Raw genomic sequence first — 16264 nt, forward strand, 5'->3', positions numbered from 1 at the left:
GGTAGTGGTGGAAGTTTGCAGAGTGCTTTCTGTCATCTGGAAGTGTTAGAATAAGGCATGCTGTTGATGAATCTGCTTCTGTAATTTCTGAGTACCCTGTGTCACTGTTCCCTTCGAGGATTCCACTGTAATGCTGTAAATACACTGCTCTACTTGGACAGGCATTTAACAAATGTTGACAGTACATAATCAAAGATAGCACCATGCCTTGAATACTCACGAGTGACAATCTTTTGATTTTGAATAGTGCTGGCCTGCTAAACCACTTAAAAAAGCTGTTCCCCACACCTCCCCCAAGCTATACATTAATCAGCTTTTCCCTGATGTGATCTTATGTAAATATATCACTAGATTAAGGCTCATGCTGATAAAGTTCTTTCTGTAGTGAAAAGTTCTGATTCAATATTTCAAGATTATTTTGAGGAAGAAAATGCTCTCAGGTGTTCCAGTTATAGGAATTCTGGAAAGTGCTGGCAACTGTAGATAGTCTGTGATGTACAATTTGGTAACTCTGTGCCCTGGAGGAAATTTTAGGTGGCAAGAAGTATGAAAATACAGTCTTATGCAAGTGTATAAGTGCATTTATATAAGTGCATAAGTGTACACTTACATAAGTATGTAAGGCAGTGTTTCTGTACTTAAAAAAAAGAATATTCTTACATGTGTTTTGGAGATGGGGATTAATAAATTGATGAGGAGCTCCTATGACACAGTTTTATCCACACATTTAGTGTGCATAAGGATCATTAGGCTCTTGTAGAAAATCAATAGCTTGAACCTGGCTATTAAAGGATCTTTCTTTAGCTGTTGATATTCTAATGTGTTAATTAATGAGTAAAGCCATCTCTTTTAATGTAGTTTTATTTGTTTGGTATCTCATTTTGTGTGTTTTCTGTTCATTTTCTCTGAAAAGTTGCAGCCACAAAAGACACCACATGCAGAAATTTTTCTAACTGCCTTACTGTTCTCTCCTATTAGACCAAGCATTTACAAGTTCCCATTGCTGTCAGGCACATTCACAACACACACTAAATCTTTATAAAGTAATTATTTTAAATTCTATGGGTGGCCCAAATGGTTAGTGGTGGGGGCACTCAGCATACCTGATGCTGGTTCAGCTTGAACCTAAGTTGCAAATATTGATCAGCTTGGCCTGTAGATACTTAGAAACAACTGGAATGCTTTTCTTAGTGGTCATGGCACATGCAGCTAGTTTTGATCACTGTTCATGTTGTCTGATGTAGTGAAGGCTAAACATTGCTGGACAGCCCTGGAAGTAGAGAAAGCTACTGCATGTTTCTGAAGAGACAGTTTTAACTTGTTATCTGTTAACAGATAAAATAATTCAGGTAAATTATTGACATGGCACAGCAAAATCATGTTACTTAGTAATTGAGCTTACTAAATAGTAATGTGATTAAATACCATATATAGAATGTAGTCACCCAAAAATTGCATAAAAAGGCTCCTCCTATTACATTTTTAAATAATAAATAACTTCCTTGCTTGCCAGCATTTTTTCTGCTTCCCGAGTTCCTCTCATCTTATCACAATGTGAATTTCAATGTGCTATCCTTTTTGGCCTCACTCCAGGACCATTGAGGAAGAAATCATAGAGGGAAAAAAGATAAAATAGTTTCAAATGATAATTTTTCAGTGTTTTGATAATCACCTGAGTCTGATCTTGGAAATAGCTGGACACTACATCAGCACTACTGCAGCTGGACTCTCCTATCCACTGTAAGAGCTGGAAATGCTCAGCATATCACAAAATCAAACGTTAATGATGTGAGTTAAATATAGTGCAGTTGATTATATTCTCTCAACTTCAGTCTTTGAGGCTGTTTGTATATAGGAAAATATAAATAATTTGCAAACAGTTTAATAAGAATAAAATGTTATAAGAACATATAAAAGCCTGTATTAAAATTCAGAAATTTCCAGTATTTTTTTCATCTTCTTAGCTTTTTTGTCTTTGCATGTATATCTGAATAAACACAGCTTTCAATTCCATCTGGAAATACTTTTTCTTTTACCTTCTATTTATTTTTTTCTGAGATCTTTATCATTAGTTTTCTAAGCATAAGGTAACAAGCATGAAGCTAATGAGATTATAATTTTCAATGTGATTTTATTTAGTGCAACATTGTGTCAGCCTAAAAATGAAGGTTTGTATCCAGTCTGCTTTGTTTTCTCTGAATATGGAAGATGATTTAAGAGTTTAGCTGATACTTCGTCAGGGATCCAAGTGACAAATATGTTCATGCTGATTCATGGATTCTGTCTCCAAGCAATGTATATGTCCCTGGTAAATGAGGCTTCTGTGTCTTGGAGGAAATATATGAGTTATGTTCTACTGAAATATGAAATCATAAAACTTCTCCTGGTTTATAATCAATTTTATTCAAAACCAAAATGAAATATCAGACCTTTTTGGCTTCTCTTCCCAAGCACAATGTGCAGAAGCATCCTTCTATTTCCTCAAGATCCTTCTTCAGTGATCAAATTATGGTTAAATAGTTACCATAGTCAAATAAATTTTTAGAAGCTTCTCATTTCACTAGGCCATTTCAGCCACCCCATCCTCTCTCTTCTTTAACCATTTAAAGGACTGTACCTATCAACAAGGCATTGTAGCATCTGAAATCATTCACATTTTGTTCCTGTTCTTGGGTGAATAAAAGACAGCAATGATGATTGCTTTGTAGCAGTAAGGAACTAATTTTGTAGATGATTTGTTATAACATTTTCTTATTCTAAGTTTTTTACCTCTGAAAATACCTCAGGTTAAGGAAAACATACTGTAGAAATAATAATTTCAGATTCTAATAATAAGTTCTTTATATAAACAAGGGGGTTAAAAAAAGGGGTCATGGAAATGTTTTGCTTTAATTAGCTTCATTTGTTAGTGCTGCCCCATCTGCAGGTCAATCTCTGATAAGCAGCATTTTTTGGGATAGGAGTTGATGGTAATGAGCCCTTTCTGTTACCAGTGCTGTGCTAATAATGTGTTTTTCACTGCTTCCAAAACTACTTAGATGCTCATAAATAAGTCACAATCCCTGTGAGGTTTACTGCATATGTTCTTAATTCTATGGAATTATAAAAAAATAGTTTAATGCATATGTAAGAATTGAACATAAGTTCTATGTCCTGTACTGGGTGATTTATGGAAAAATGCATGATTGTTTGTGTAGTGGAGAAATTTATTCTTGCTGTTTTTTGGAAACTCTGCCACAAAATAAGGATGGACAGTTTGACTCATGTTTCTTTAGATATAAATGATATATAAATGATAAAGTTGCACACAGAAAGGAAATTCCAGTTTGTTTCTAGGGATATTTTGCCAAATACTGGGCTAATTAGGAGCCCAAGCAAAAGTAAAATGAAGCATTTTCCAAAGGTTGACCACCTGAAATGGACTTCTGATAGCTATGAGTTAACTGGGAGCCTTCTGCTATTTATGTCAATGGTTTTGAGCACAATAGATGTAGACTCATAAATGAAGTAAAGACAGTTGCAGGAAGGGAGTGTATCTAGTCCAAATAATAAGCCCAACATCAGTTTAAAAATTAATACCTCTTACTGTTATGAAGCAAAGCATATGCCTTACATATTACAGAACAGTGTTTACAATTTCATCATTAATATAAAGCATAAAATAGGATGAATACTGCTGCTGATAAATATGGTTACTTGTAAAACCTGCAAAAATAACAATTTAAACCAAGAGCAAATAATTTTCAACAAATTCTAGTGGAACTTTCTCTTTAGAATTTGTTGACATTTCCATAGGTTTACAGAAGTTAATCCAATAATCTGCTAGTATTCATTTCCTTTACTTTTTGTCCATCCCTCCCAAAGTTATACTCTTATGATACTACTTCTGGCACAGAAAACATTATTTCGTAAATCTCATAAAGGTTCATTCTCATTTATTTCAGTTTTTAGACTTTTAAAATAAGAGTTTTTCTTGTTGAAGCATGATGATATACAGATGTAGAAAAAAAAGTATCTATTTGTATGGAGTCATATGGTTCTTGGGTATATTCATCCTGTGATTCTGGGATAAAAAATATTTGTTTAGGAATTTAAATGGTCCAATAGACTCATTAATTCTTCATGAGCTATGACATTGATGGCATTTTCTGGTAGATTGCTACCTTTTTAAGTATCAGAACAGACCATTCTCACAAAGAAAATGGATCAGCCCTGGCAGGTTTGCCTTACTCGAGTTGTCTCTCTGACCTCCCTCTGCCCGAGTCCCTCTCAGTGGCAGAGCATGGACCTTTTCAGCTTTGGAATACCCAGCCCAAGTATTCTCCTCAGCCATGTGATTTTACTGAATAGTTTTAAAAATATATATATTCCAAGGGTCATTGCCTTTCATAGCAATGTCATGCGATTGTTCAAATTTGCTAAGTTATTGATGGAAAAACTTTTAGAAATAACTAAAACTACTTAGGTTTGCATATCCTTTTTATTGCCTCTCATTAATCCAATTTCGCCCCGTAATTTTGGAAAATGAAATATTACTCTGTACCTGTAACAAGTCTTGTAAGAATTCAGTCTTTGACGCATTGACAAGAAAGCTTCTTGGCAGCTATAAAACTAATTTTTCACCAGTAAATAGGTTATGTTTCTCTTTGTTGAGAAATATTTATTAACACTGAAAATCTAAAACTCCCTGCCACTTTAACCAAGGGGAGTAGACATATGCTCTCCAGAGAACTGGTAATAGCAAGCAGGAATATTTTAATTACCATTAACAATGGATTTACATTAAAATCCTTTCTACTCATATCACAGTCACTGTCATGTCTCATATCACCTTAATCTGACAGGAGGAAAACCTTTTCTCTCAGTTTAGTTTGGCTACTGAATTATCCAATGAGAGCTCCACCCTATATGCTATAACACCAAAAGGGCTCATTATGACATGAAATTCCTCTGGCACAGCGAAGGAGCTCTCTGGAAATCCCACCCACCAATGTTTGCTCTTGGTTATGTCCCTCAATGTTCTTGATGCAGTCAGTTGGTTGTTGCAGGTATCACCAGGTGTTCTGTGACCCACACAGCACTGTGAGATAACATGTGTAAACACAGATGTTTTTCTTCTAATCCAGAAGTCCTGAATACAACCTGAAATCAATTATTAACATATGTTGTCCCAGAAAAATGGTCAGACTTAAAAAAACCAAAAGAATTCTGGAGCAGTCTGCCCCACTTTTCCTATTTCTTTACCTTTCTCCTCATATACAATACAGAGATTCACTGTGCATGAACAGGCAAGATCTATAGACATTTTATATATGAAAGACGATGACCTTTATGAGATGAGAAAAAAACCCAAAGAGTGGTTTCCCCTATACTTGTCATGTTTTCAAGTGCTTCCCGCACTTTCTAGAGAGACTAGTGCTGCTCAACTTTTCCCTATGTTCTAGACAAATTAAAATTTACCTACGTTCTTTTGGCAAAAGTAGAACCCCAAATTTTTTTCAATATTGAAGCATTTGAAGCTTTTTTTTTACCTGGTATTTATCCAACTGCCTTTTTTCCCCCTATAAATAGACAAACAAATGATGAAAAGGATAAAAATATGTAAACAAAGTTCAAGTTAATGCAACAGCAAAACCTTAGAGAGCAATATAAAGCAGGGGTAAATAAATAACTGATAGATTTTTGCTGATATATTTTTCTGTTCAATTTTTCATTCTGCAGAAAGAGAATGAAATTTTCCTTTCCACTCACAAATCCTTTCCTTTTTCTACCAAAATCAGGTATCATAAAATACTATTGAAACTTGCCTTTGCTGAGAAAAAGAAAATCAAAGCAAACCCTGCCTTTTCTCTGAAGCATCTCATTGTAATATTCCTTAATATGTCAGCAGTCACCCACACATTCATGCAGAACTGGATTCGGTAAGCTTGCCCTATTTTTCAGTATTCATTTCACAACTTATAGCTGCACTCTCTAGTGGCCCAAAGTTTTGATCTAGCTTTGTTGAAGTTAAACAATTTCTTTACAGTCAGCAGTGAAAATTCCTGAAATACTTGTGCTAGAGTAGTCAGCTAATGCAACTAGAGAGTTCTGTAAAAATTCCTCCCAAATTCCATATAGATGCCAGTTTTGACTATTTCATCTGGAATATTCCTGACGTATTTCTTACTCTATTATGATACCTCTGCTCTTTCAAGATGCTATTTTATTATTGAGGAAAGAATTAGACAGTTTTCCATGAATCCATATGAAGTTCAGTTTCATTTTTCCAAGGGTCAAATCTGATCAAGAAATATTAAGACAACCTTCCTACACCCATGTCTACTTACACCCACATAGAAGATATTTCCTTGCAGTTCAAGTAAGTATTGCTCAAAATATCTGTAGCTATGTGGCATCACACAGACCTGATATGATTCATCAGCTTGTGACTCTCTGGAGTTTTTAGCTTGTATAATTTAGATCACTCATAAATATAGTTATTTAACAATCAATAGGAAATGTAAAAAATATACAAATACCCCAGCTTTACTTTTGGGTGTAAATGATTACAGATAAAAGCCAATAACATGAAATAATGAAAACCTGCTTTGTTTAGGCAGTTCCTGTCTCTATGCACTGTTACAGCTGCAGCAAACAGTTTGCCTTTCTTAACTTGCATGTGCTCAGGAAGAGTTCAGGGTCTTGGTTACTGCTGCAGTAACATGTAAAGGCTCAGACCAAAGGTATTTCAGGTTTTCTATTGCTCCACATTTGTCTTGTTGCTGGTACTCCCTCTAGTGCATAGGTCTGCTTGTTTTCTTTCTGACCTGTTTCACTACTCACTCTCAGTTGAAAGATCTCCCCATTCCCGTATCCTGAAGTTTCTCAGGTTCTCTGAGTGCTCTTTAAATTCCTTTTTCATTTCAGCTAAATTATGAAATGATTAACTGTATTTTGGGAAAGGAAGGATCCTGTGCAGCCTGAATTGATAAATTTTTCACACATGCTTTTCTCATGTTACTTACAGTATGACCAGTTTTTCTCTAAGATTGGGTGTAATATATTTTTACAGTACTTGGGTTTGTAAAAGTGGAATTCACTGTCAATCCATTTCCTTTCCTCAAAAGTCAGAGTACACAATCTGAAGAGAAGAAGGAGGTAAATCAGATGCACAGCTTCAGAAGCATGATGTTAATTCCTTTTCTAAATCATTATTATGATTATATAAAATACAGCATCATTTGTTTGAAAAAATTCAGTGGTACCATGAAATTTAGTGTTCTACAGTTTAAGATTATTTTAAACTCACTACAAAATTATAGCATTATGATTAGTACCACACAGAATTTCTGATTCATGTATACTTCTATTATAGAAGAAAATTGCTGTGGACTTGATTAAGGCTTGAAGTAAGAAAACTGATACAGTGCAATCTGAACATCTTGACATCTTCTGAACCAGTTTTAGAAAAAGTACACCCTTCTAGAGATTTATCTCAAATTAATCTCTTCATATCTGTGGCAAATAAGACATGTTTTTCAGGTGCATCAAAGCAAACCTGAAGATTTCAGCAAGAAATCTACCTGTCCATTCCCTCTTGAGCAGAGTTATCAAATCTCTGCTTTATACATCCAATCTCTGGCAAAATTCCTCTGTATTCTTGTACCTTCTGAAGACTTTATTCAAATACCAATGTGGAAGCATATCCAATAATGCTCTCCCATTGCATTTGAATAATTGCTCCATGTCTAGGCAGTACACATTCCTGTTTATTATCGCATCATGGGAATCATTCTCCCAGAGGCTTGTCTCTTCCCCTGTGTCTGGTTCCCCATTCACATTCCCTGTGGATTACTGAATCTCTGAGATGAGGCCCTCTGGGAAGTATGGCAGTGTGTTGTGAGAGCTGGCCTTTGAGCTGGGACATCAGGGATTTTATATCTGGCTGTTACATGGGCAGGCCGTTTCTCTGGAGGTTTATATCCAGGAAACTTGAACTTGAATTAAGTTAACAACATTTTGAAGTTTTAGCTGTTTGGAGCTATACTGCATGGTGCTATATTCCAGTTCTCATGGGCACAGGACTGCTTTTCTCCTTGCACTGGACTGGAGCAATGTAGATGTGTTCCAGCAGAGAAGATGGGTGGACTTTCTTCAGATGCCTTGCACTGATCAGACTGATCAGAAGAAAACATTCAGTGTTCAAAGGGATGAACTCTAGTTTCTAGACTACATTAATTTCATTCAAAAATGGGATGTAGGGGTAGTTGAGAGCATTCTCTTTTAAAAAGAGCTGTTATTTCTGTGTAATAACTAACACTCATATTTTGTTCTCGCAAATCAAAATTCTGTTCTAGTAATCATCTGGACATCCAGACTGAATATTTTATGGTGAAAATGTATTTCTTAGCATTGTAAGCACAAATTTAAAATTAATAATTATTTGCAGAATGACACTTTTGAAAGATATACGACAAAAAAAATCTTTGAGGTATGCTTAAACTGGAAGTTTTTCTGCTGAAGTTTCAGAAACTCTGTTATCATATTGAAATTCAGCTTAATTTGGTAGTGGTTTGTGATGGGAATACAGCCATGTCTGGAGTGCTGTGTCATGCTAAGGACTCAAAGGGCATTATACCAGCAGGTGTTCCAACAGTGTAAATACAAGCATTGTTCAGTTCTAAATAGCAGTGGGCCTGAAATATGTCCCTAGATGTGAATCTGAGTGGAAGTGCCTCCCTTTACTTTGGCAGCATAAAAATCAGTTGTTAAGGCAAATGCTTCTATGTCATTATGGACAGAATTTACTGACAGCTTTTTTCTTACAGCTGATTGATAGGCTGTTTCCAGAGGTGGAATTATTGTCCTTACCTGTGTGGATAGACCTGAGATGTCTCCAGTTGCTATAGATAGGTATGGGATTTTTTGTGTATATTGCACAAAGCAATATACTTAAGCCATAGTTCAAATGTCCACAGGAAACATCACGAACATAAAAGTTGCAAATGTATGTAATTGGCATGAAGATTAATTCAGTTCAAAGGGAAGCTGACTGATTAAAAGAACTTTGAGTTCCAGTATCTCATGAAAGATAAATTGCAGAAAGTGGATACTTGCTCCTTTGTATCTTTTGATTGTTTTGCTTAATCAGTAGGAACTCCTGATGGAAGTGAAGGCAGTGAGGTGCTGTGTTCCATTATGCTTGCTTTCTTTAGGAAACAGTAGGTTTACAGTTGAAAAGTCTGCTTTGTTTATCAAACTCTGGTGTGTACAGTGCCAATTTTTTTTTTTCTTTTGACTCTTTCCTACCTATTGCCTTTAAAAATTATGTTTGATATTTTTAGATGCAGGCTGTTTGTGAGAGCCTAGTGTGAAGGGGAAAATAGGGGGGTGAAAAAGGGGTCACTTTGTTGTCCTGCCACAGGCTGGGCACAGCTTCTGTTTGTAATCAGAGGGCTCCCCTGGTGCAGTCTATGGCTGCTTGGCAAAGGGCTGCTGCGGCTGGCAGGGTGGGTCTGTCCTCAGCAGCACTCATCTCCTCGGCATCTCCGGCTGGAGCTCGCTGAGGAGCAAACAGGAACGCTGCTGAGGGCTCCTGCGTGACCTTGGAGTGGCACCAAAGCCCTGGAACGCTGGGTAGGTTCCTTTCCTTTGGTTTTTAGCCCCTGAGCAGAGCTTTGGTTAGGTCCTAGTCAGTGTTGGTTGTTGCTAACGGCCTCTGGCTTCTTCAGAGTGTCAGTCCACAAAGAAAAATAATGCCATGTGGGGATTTATTGCTCTGCCTCTGTGAACGAGAAGGTAGTGTAGAGAAATGGTCCCCAAGCGTACAACTGGCTTTAAGTGGCTCAGCTGCTTTTCTGCACTTGAGTGACAGTGGCATTAAGGCAGCACAGAATCCCAACTATTCATCTTTTCTGGGTAGAGCAGCTGTCTTTCAGCAACAGCTAGAGGAATGCAGCTCTCCTCTATGACACTGATGTCAGGCAAGCTAAGATAGGAAGGATAATAGGTTCATGCATAGAGGATTACATTATTTCCTTTACCTAAACAACTGACTAAGGTAAGAGGTAAATATTTATTTACCATCTAGAGATTACATATTTTTTTATCATTTAAGTTAAAATCAGAGTTTTAAAAAATAATAGATAAAATCTGATTTTACTCCATCTGTATATTTTACAAATACATTAATGTTCCAGATAAATAATTAAAACCAAAGGAATATTAATACACTAATTTCAATTAATACTAGGAATGTATGAACTGAGAATAGTTAATGAAATTCTATATATTTTCACTTTATCCCCAGTCCATCTCCTCTCTTCTCCCCCCCATCTCCTTTACCCATAGTATTCGGATTTGAGTTATGTAAATATCCTGCAGGAAAACTAAAGGTTAAGTTTTTGTTTAGGATGGAAGTGTTAGCCCCTGAGAAGAAAAAACATGAAGAGAATGAAGATTTGCAACAGTATCCTCAGAAGCCTGCAAGCTGTAAGAAAATGCTTAGGAATTGCTGCTTGATAAAGCGAATTTTTGCCTGGAAAAGTTTGAGCTCTAAAGGTACCTTTTCTATTGAAAATTGTAGTGTAGGTGAAATTGTTGTCCTTCCAAGAATTCTGAGTTTGATACAATGGTATTACTGAATTTAACATCAGTCAAGTTACAGGTACAAAAAGTCTCTGCTGTCTTGAGTCTATTGTGCAAAGAGATTAAAAATGGTACAGCTTTGATTGAGGTGCTTTATCATAATGTGATAAAAATAATTGTACTGCAGGAGTATTCATTTTGCAGCACATAAAAATACATGGTCTGCAGAAAAAAAAATCCTTCAGTCAGAAGAAAAATGAGTAAATGTAAAATCCCAGCAATTAGATGTATTAATTTATGATGGCCCAACCCAAAATTCTGTTTTGATGAGTAAAACCTCCTTTCATTGTTGTCAGAGTATATTTGCATGGAAATTACATGATCAACCCCTTTGTCTTTGAGGAATGAAGAAAGGTAACATTCTGTCACATTTATACATAATGATGTTATGTACTGTATTTATTAATAAATACTAAAAGAAATGTTGTTTTTTTTTTAAATTAGAAGTTGGCTGTGAAATGTCTCACCATTGAAAGTTGAACTCTTTTATGAATAATAAATTAAACAGCAACTGTTCTGGAATGATGGTTAATCTGCTTCACATTCTTTCCTTCAGAAACATACAAACAGTTAAGAATTTTATTTACCAGATTCCTCTTTTTACCATTGTGTTTGTACTTTGCAGTATTATGTAGAAACAGAAGAAAAAACACTGCCCGAAACAATTTTTTTGCATTTTGGCAGCATTTTTCATTCCCTCGTACACAGTTTATGACAGAAACAAACAAAAAAACCCCAAACCTTGTCCTCAGTGTATCCAATTTGTGTCAAACAGAATGAAAAGAAATGCATAACATTGCTTTGTCATAAAGAGCTAAGGCACCATAACCTGAGCGTGTGATATGTTACTTTATTTACACATTTATTTTAAAGGCTATGCTATAGAAGCTTAGTTCCATCTTTTAGAAACAATGTTCTGGTTAAATATGACCTACCTCTGGTTTTAAATCTCTGCATTATCCAAGTAAATAAGTGCTTCATATGCCTTTTAATCTAAGCATAAACATTTAGCTATTCTCAGCCACTCATTTTTAAAAGTTTTTAATTTTTTCAAAAATGGTTGCTTTAATCACATGCATATTATGGTTTGCTAAATACATGTTTGATTTCCTATTATTGTATCAGGTTGTAGCTATAATTTGCTGCACTTTTTTTTTTTTGTATTGTTACTGGTGCTAATGAGGCAAAAATATTCTGTAACTCTTTCAGAGCACTCATCCTTCTGTTCATGCAATCACCTTTCTAGAAACGACGGGTGAATCTAAAGCAGATTGCATTGAAGTTTATAGGTCCGATTCTTCAATATCTTCAAGCTGGCTAATAATTTGCACCTCGAAAAAGGGTCTTAAAACAGTCAATAGGTGATGATAGAATTAAAGATTTATTTTATCTTGGCAAAATGGATTAGCAGACAGATTAATCACTACAGAATCAGGCTCAGTTTTACTCTGGCAGAGACAAAATCAGAATCTGACAAATGTTAACTCAAAACAGAGCCATTAATTTTGCTTTATGTAGTACCAAATTATAGGAAGCATATTCCCATAGGGATACCTTTACAAGAAGATTTGAATATTTATCAGGATCAAGAAGACAGACATTCTGAGGCACTTTGTTCAGTACTGTGCTGTTGCCCAAGGTGACCTCACTGGCCAAATAGGTTCTGTTGGACTGCAGTGATGGAGCATTCCTACAACTCATGACAGTGCTGTAGGAGCTAAGAGCATGGCCACAGAGCTGCTTGCTCAATACCTACTGTTTTCTGTGGGAAGAATGAGACTGGGTTTGCAAATGACATTGTGGTGGCTTATTCCCACTTAGATGTTCTTTTACAGAAATCAGATTTCCCACTAATCTAAATTACACTGGTGAAGGGGTATAAAAATAGTCATTAGGCAGTTGAGGCTTCCAGTTTAGTATTTACAAAAACCTGAAATTTTTTGTTAGTATTTCTAAAAAATCACGATAGCTCCAAGTACCAGATTATGTGGTAACTCACTGCCCTTGTAGCAGTTTGCAACTGGAAATGCTGGGCAGTAATGGATATTTGATCTTTTAAAAGAGATTCCGTTTCTCCTCTACAATTCATTTTTCACATTTTAGTTTATTTGTATAATCTTGCAGCAGAGATTGTCAACATGTTTTAGCTCCATAGAATTAATTATTCTTTCAGAAACAATTTCCATTTATGAATTTGGAGCAGGAAAAAAAATATTTGATTTACTGCAATGCTGGGATGATTTAACTCTCTATTGAGAATGGAAAATCTTCACTCTTTGACAATTTTCTAAAATTTTATCATCACTGTGGATGTCTTCCTGCTCTTCCTGTTTCAAAATCTGGGAATAAGAAGAATGTTATTTCATAAATACCAGAAAGATAATTATATTCAACCTTTTTTGATGTAGAATTTAAACCACATGGATTCAATGCACGAGTGCATCCTCAAAAGGATGATCAAGAGAATTAAAAAAAAAGCACTTTCTTGTATTTCAAAGAAAAGTAAATGGAATAACATGGTTGTCAATAGGAAACATTTTCATAGTAAACCCAGTATTTTAATCAATGCTCAAGGCTCAGTTATTTGATTAATTCCATCAGACAGTAGTTTCAGAGAGCAGGTATCTTGTATCTGAGGCCAGAGGAACAGACTGTGGCAGTGCCAGGAGTGCATCAGTGAGAGCTTGATGCTGCAATAAACTCTGAGCCCAAGTTTAAACGACCTATTGAAAAGCCTTTGATTTAAAACGCTCAATTTCAAAAATGGGCAGCCCTGAAGTATCGTCTCACAAAACTGGCAGCCTCCTCAGCTAACCCAGGGCAGTTATGAGTCTTTCACGATCATTCTATGCCATGAATATACATTTGCTGCAGATTTTGTAAAATGCAAATGACAGACACCAAGAGGACAGCAAGTGTCTTTCATGAAGATAAATTTGCAGGCATTGTAGTGCTGATTCTGTATTTCATACTGATAAAAATATACATGATCAGCTGTTTATTTATGTTTTTTACATTGTTTATGTTTCCTCATATCACATATTTATGAGATGAGGTATGAGTGTTTTAGGAATAATCCCAAGCTGTCAATCATTGTGTGTGTTTTTCCCTGTCAAACAGTACATTTGACAAAGTATATATGGAAAAAATAGCCCAAGTTATTTCAGAGCTAGTTAAAATTCTGCTCTGCCTAGGATACTTCATACTGTCTCAGACCTTAAATAGCTCAAAAAATTCCTGCTGAAGATTGTCAGTACCAGATTTTTAAATATGGACTTTGTGTGAATAGGGTAGTAGTTTGTCTTCTGTGGCCCATTTGCCTTTGCTTGTCCTATGCAAATAAGTTGACCATTGCTTTGAAATCTAGTCACATCTCAGGGTCTCTCAAAGACTGTTAAAAATTAACAAAAATGTTTATTCATATAGGATAGGGGTCCTTTGGACTGAAATATTTTTCCAATGTCTCTCAGCATCACCTGCTGAGTGCTTTTCTTTTGAGCAGTGAAGTAATGAGACAAAGACAGCATGTAAGTTAGAAAGTGATGACATCAGGATTACATACAGGATTTGCATTCCACTATCAAAGCCCTCAACTGCCTTAATTAGAAAGCATCATGACTCATGAAACAGGATTCTTTTTCCTAACTTGATTACCATAGCAAAAATATCTTTTTTGTTTGCTTGTGCATGGAGTGATAGTTCCTGAAATCTTCCTGGTCCTAATTAACCTTCCCTACAGGAAGAATATGAAATAAATGTTGCAGATAAAAGTGTCAGAAATAAACAATAAATAATAAATCTTCAGTGTCAGGAATACCATATACACCTGACTTCATTCCCTTGTCCCAGTAGCTGCTCTTAACTAACAGTCCTCTCCTAAACCGTGGCTGGTATACAGTTCAGATCTTAACTTGCCCAGTAATTGAATTTTTAAGGCCTATCAGATATGTTATTTTTTATTTCCTGTCATTTCAAACTACATCCTGTTGTTTTCGTGGATTTTTTTTCCCCTCAGCTTTCTCATAGATGCTTTGAGCATTGTTTGGTTTCTGTTGAAATCATAGATTTACATGAGAAGACTTTTTTATGGGCACATTTTTCTCTATGTCCCTCTACAACTGCTGTTCACATGGCTTTGCAATTTTGATTCTGAAAGCCTCTAAGAGAAAAAAAGAGAGGGGGAGGAACAGGAAAGCAAAAGATGTAGGGATTGAAGAAGGGATTGAGAGAGAAGTTGTGGAGAGACTGAGGACTGTCACTTGCCAGGCCGGCTACTCCTTTCCATTCTAGGTGCTCAGCATGTAAATAATTAGATCATAACCCTTTGCAGTATTTCTTGAATGCTGAAAAAGGAGGCTTTGCAGTCTATTATGCATGTATTAATGACTGAAGAGATTAACATATCTGAGATTTTATGCTCTGAACACAAACACAGAAATTCATTTAAAATGGAACCTTTAATAGTTTTAGGTAATACAGAAATCTTTATTTTTGTAGTGAAAACTACAAAAAGAAATTTGCTTGAGAATTCAAAGCAAGCAATGTTTAGCCCACTTCATCTATTTGAAATATTTATTAAAATGTTTTAGAATTTGATGCTGCTGCTCTTGGTGTACATATTATTCTGAAGTAAATTTGCTATCCAGAACATATACCCAGGAAAACTTAAAGGGCAAAAAGCTTTTTCATTTTGTGTCTTCGAATGATATTTTTTCAAAATTAATGAACATTGCTCGATATTGACTTACATATTTCTTTAATTTCAATAAAGTGTGAATTAGCACTGTTTTCTTATTTGTCTCTACTAAGTCAAGGTTTTATGTTGCCTTATACCTTCTGGCTTTCTGTGCAAATGATCCATTTTGTGTTAGGAGAGTTCTACCTTCTGAACAAATATTGACTGCATTGTATATCCATATTTTTGAACTCAATGAACTGGATGGAAAATGTGAATATAATCCATTTAAATATAAAAGTTTTGTTAAGTGGACATTTTTATTTATTTCAATTGTTTTCCTTGAAATCAATATTGGATTCTATTCTTAGCTAAATAATTCTTCACTTAGAATTAAGATGTAGATGTATGTATTTACTGAGTATGAAGAAGCTGTTTTAAAGATGTTAAAAAAAGAAAAAATATGAGGGGTAATCATCTATTTTTTAAATTTTTTTTTTTTTTTGCTTTACACTAAAGCTTGTGTACCCATAATCTCATACAAAGAGTTTGTACTAAGTTACCTGGCAAAAAGGGACACCTTGTTTGTAGTTTGTTCCCTTCTTGCCAAATGCTAACTCTGAAAGGCAAATCATGGCAATAAAATTAGAGACTCTACTTGGTGAACGTAATTTTCTTTTAAATTTGTAACACGGAGAGATCTAATTTCAGTAAGACTTCTAATACTCTCTTCAGGGCAGCAGTAATAGTTAATGTCACAAATTAACAAGAAGGTGTACTATTAGGAATTCTTGCTGTCTTTCAGAGCATTAAAATGGGAATTGGAAAAACATCGATTCTCACAATTTAGAATTGTTCCAGATTAATGTTTTGGAAAGGGGTTTTACTGTGCAATTGTGTAGACCTGTTAAACTGAGCATTGCATGTAGCTAATGAAAATGTGAGGCTCTGACACACACT

General features: G+C 35.4%; 1 protein-coding gene across 8 annotated transcripts in view; it reads left to right on the plus strand.

The window, feature by feature from the left end:
- Window positions 1-16264, plus strand: part of KCNIP4 (potassium voltage-gated channel interacting protein 4) — a 388989-nt gene that overhangs the window by 31554 nt on the left and 341171 nt on the right. Inside the window, exons 1-2 of one of the 8 annotated variants that reach the window (XM_039698973.1) lie at window positions 9462-9618; window positions 10394-10542. The exons of 3 other annotated variants lie outside the window; for them this stretch is intronic. In XM_039698973.1, the coding sequence (XP_039554907.1) occupies window positions 10395-10542 (148 nt within the window). In that variant the 5' untranslated portion in view covers window positions 9462-9618; window position 10394. Of the gene's footprint in view, window positions 1-9461; window positions 9619-9886; window positions 10043-10393; window positions 10543-16264 lie in introns of those variants that run through there. 4 more of the 8 variants (XM_039698979.1, XM_039698972.1, XM_039698977.1 and 1 more) reach the window with 4 other exon arrangements.

This window comes from Passer montanus, unplaced genomic scaffold (genome assembly GCF_014805655.1).
Source record: "Passer montanus isolate IOZ18808 unplaced genomic scaffold, ASM1480565v1 scaffold13, whole genome shotgun sequence".
In the NCBI taxonomy this organism is placed as follows: domain Eukaryota; kingdom Metazoa; phylum Chordata; class Aves; order Passeriformes; family Passeridae; genus Passer; species Passer montanus.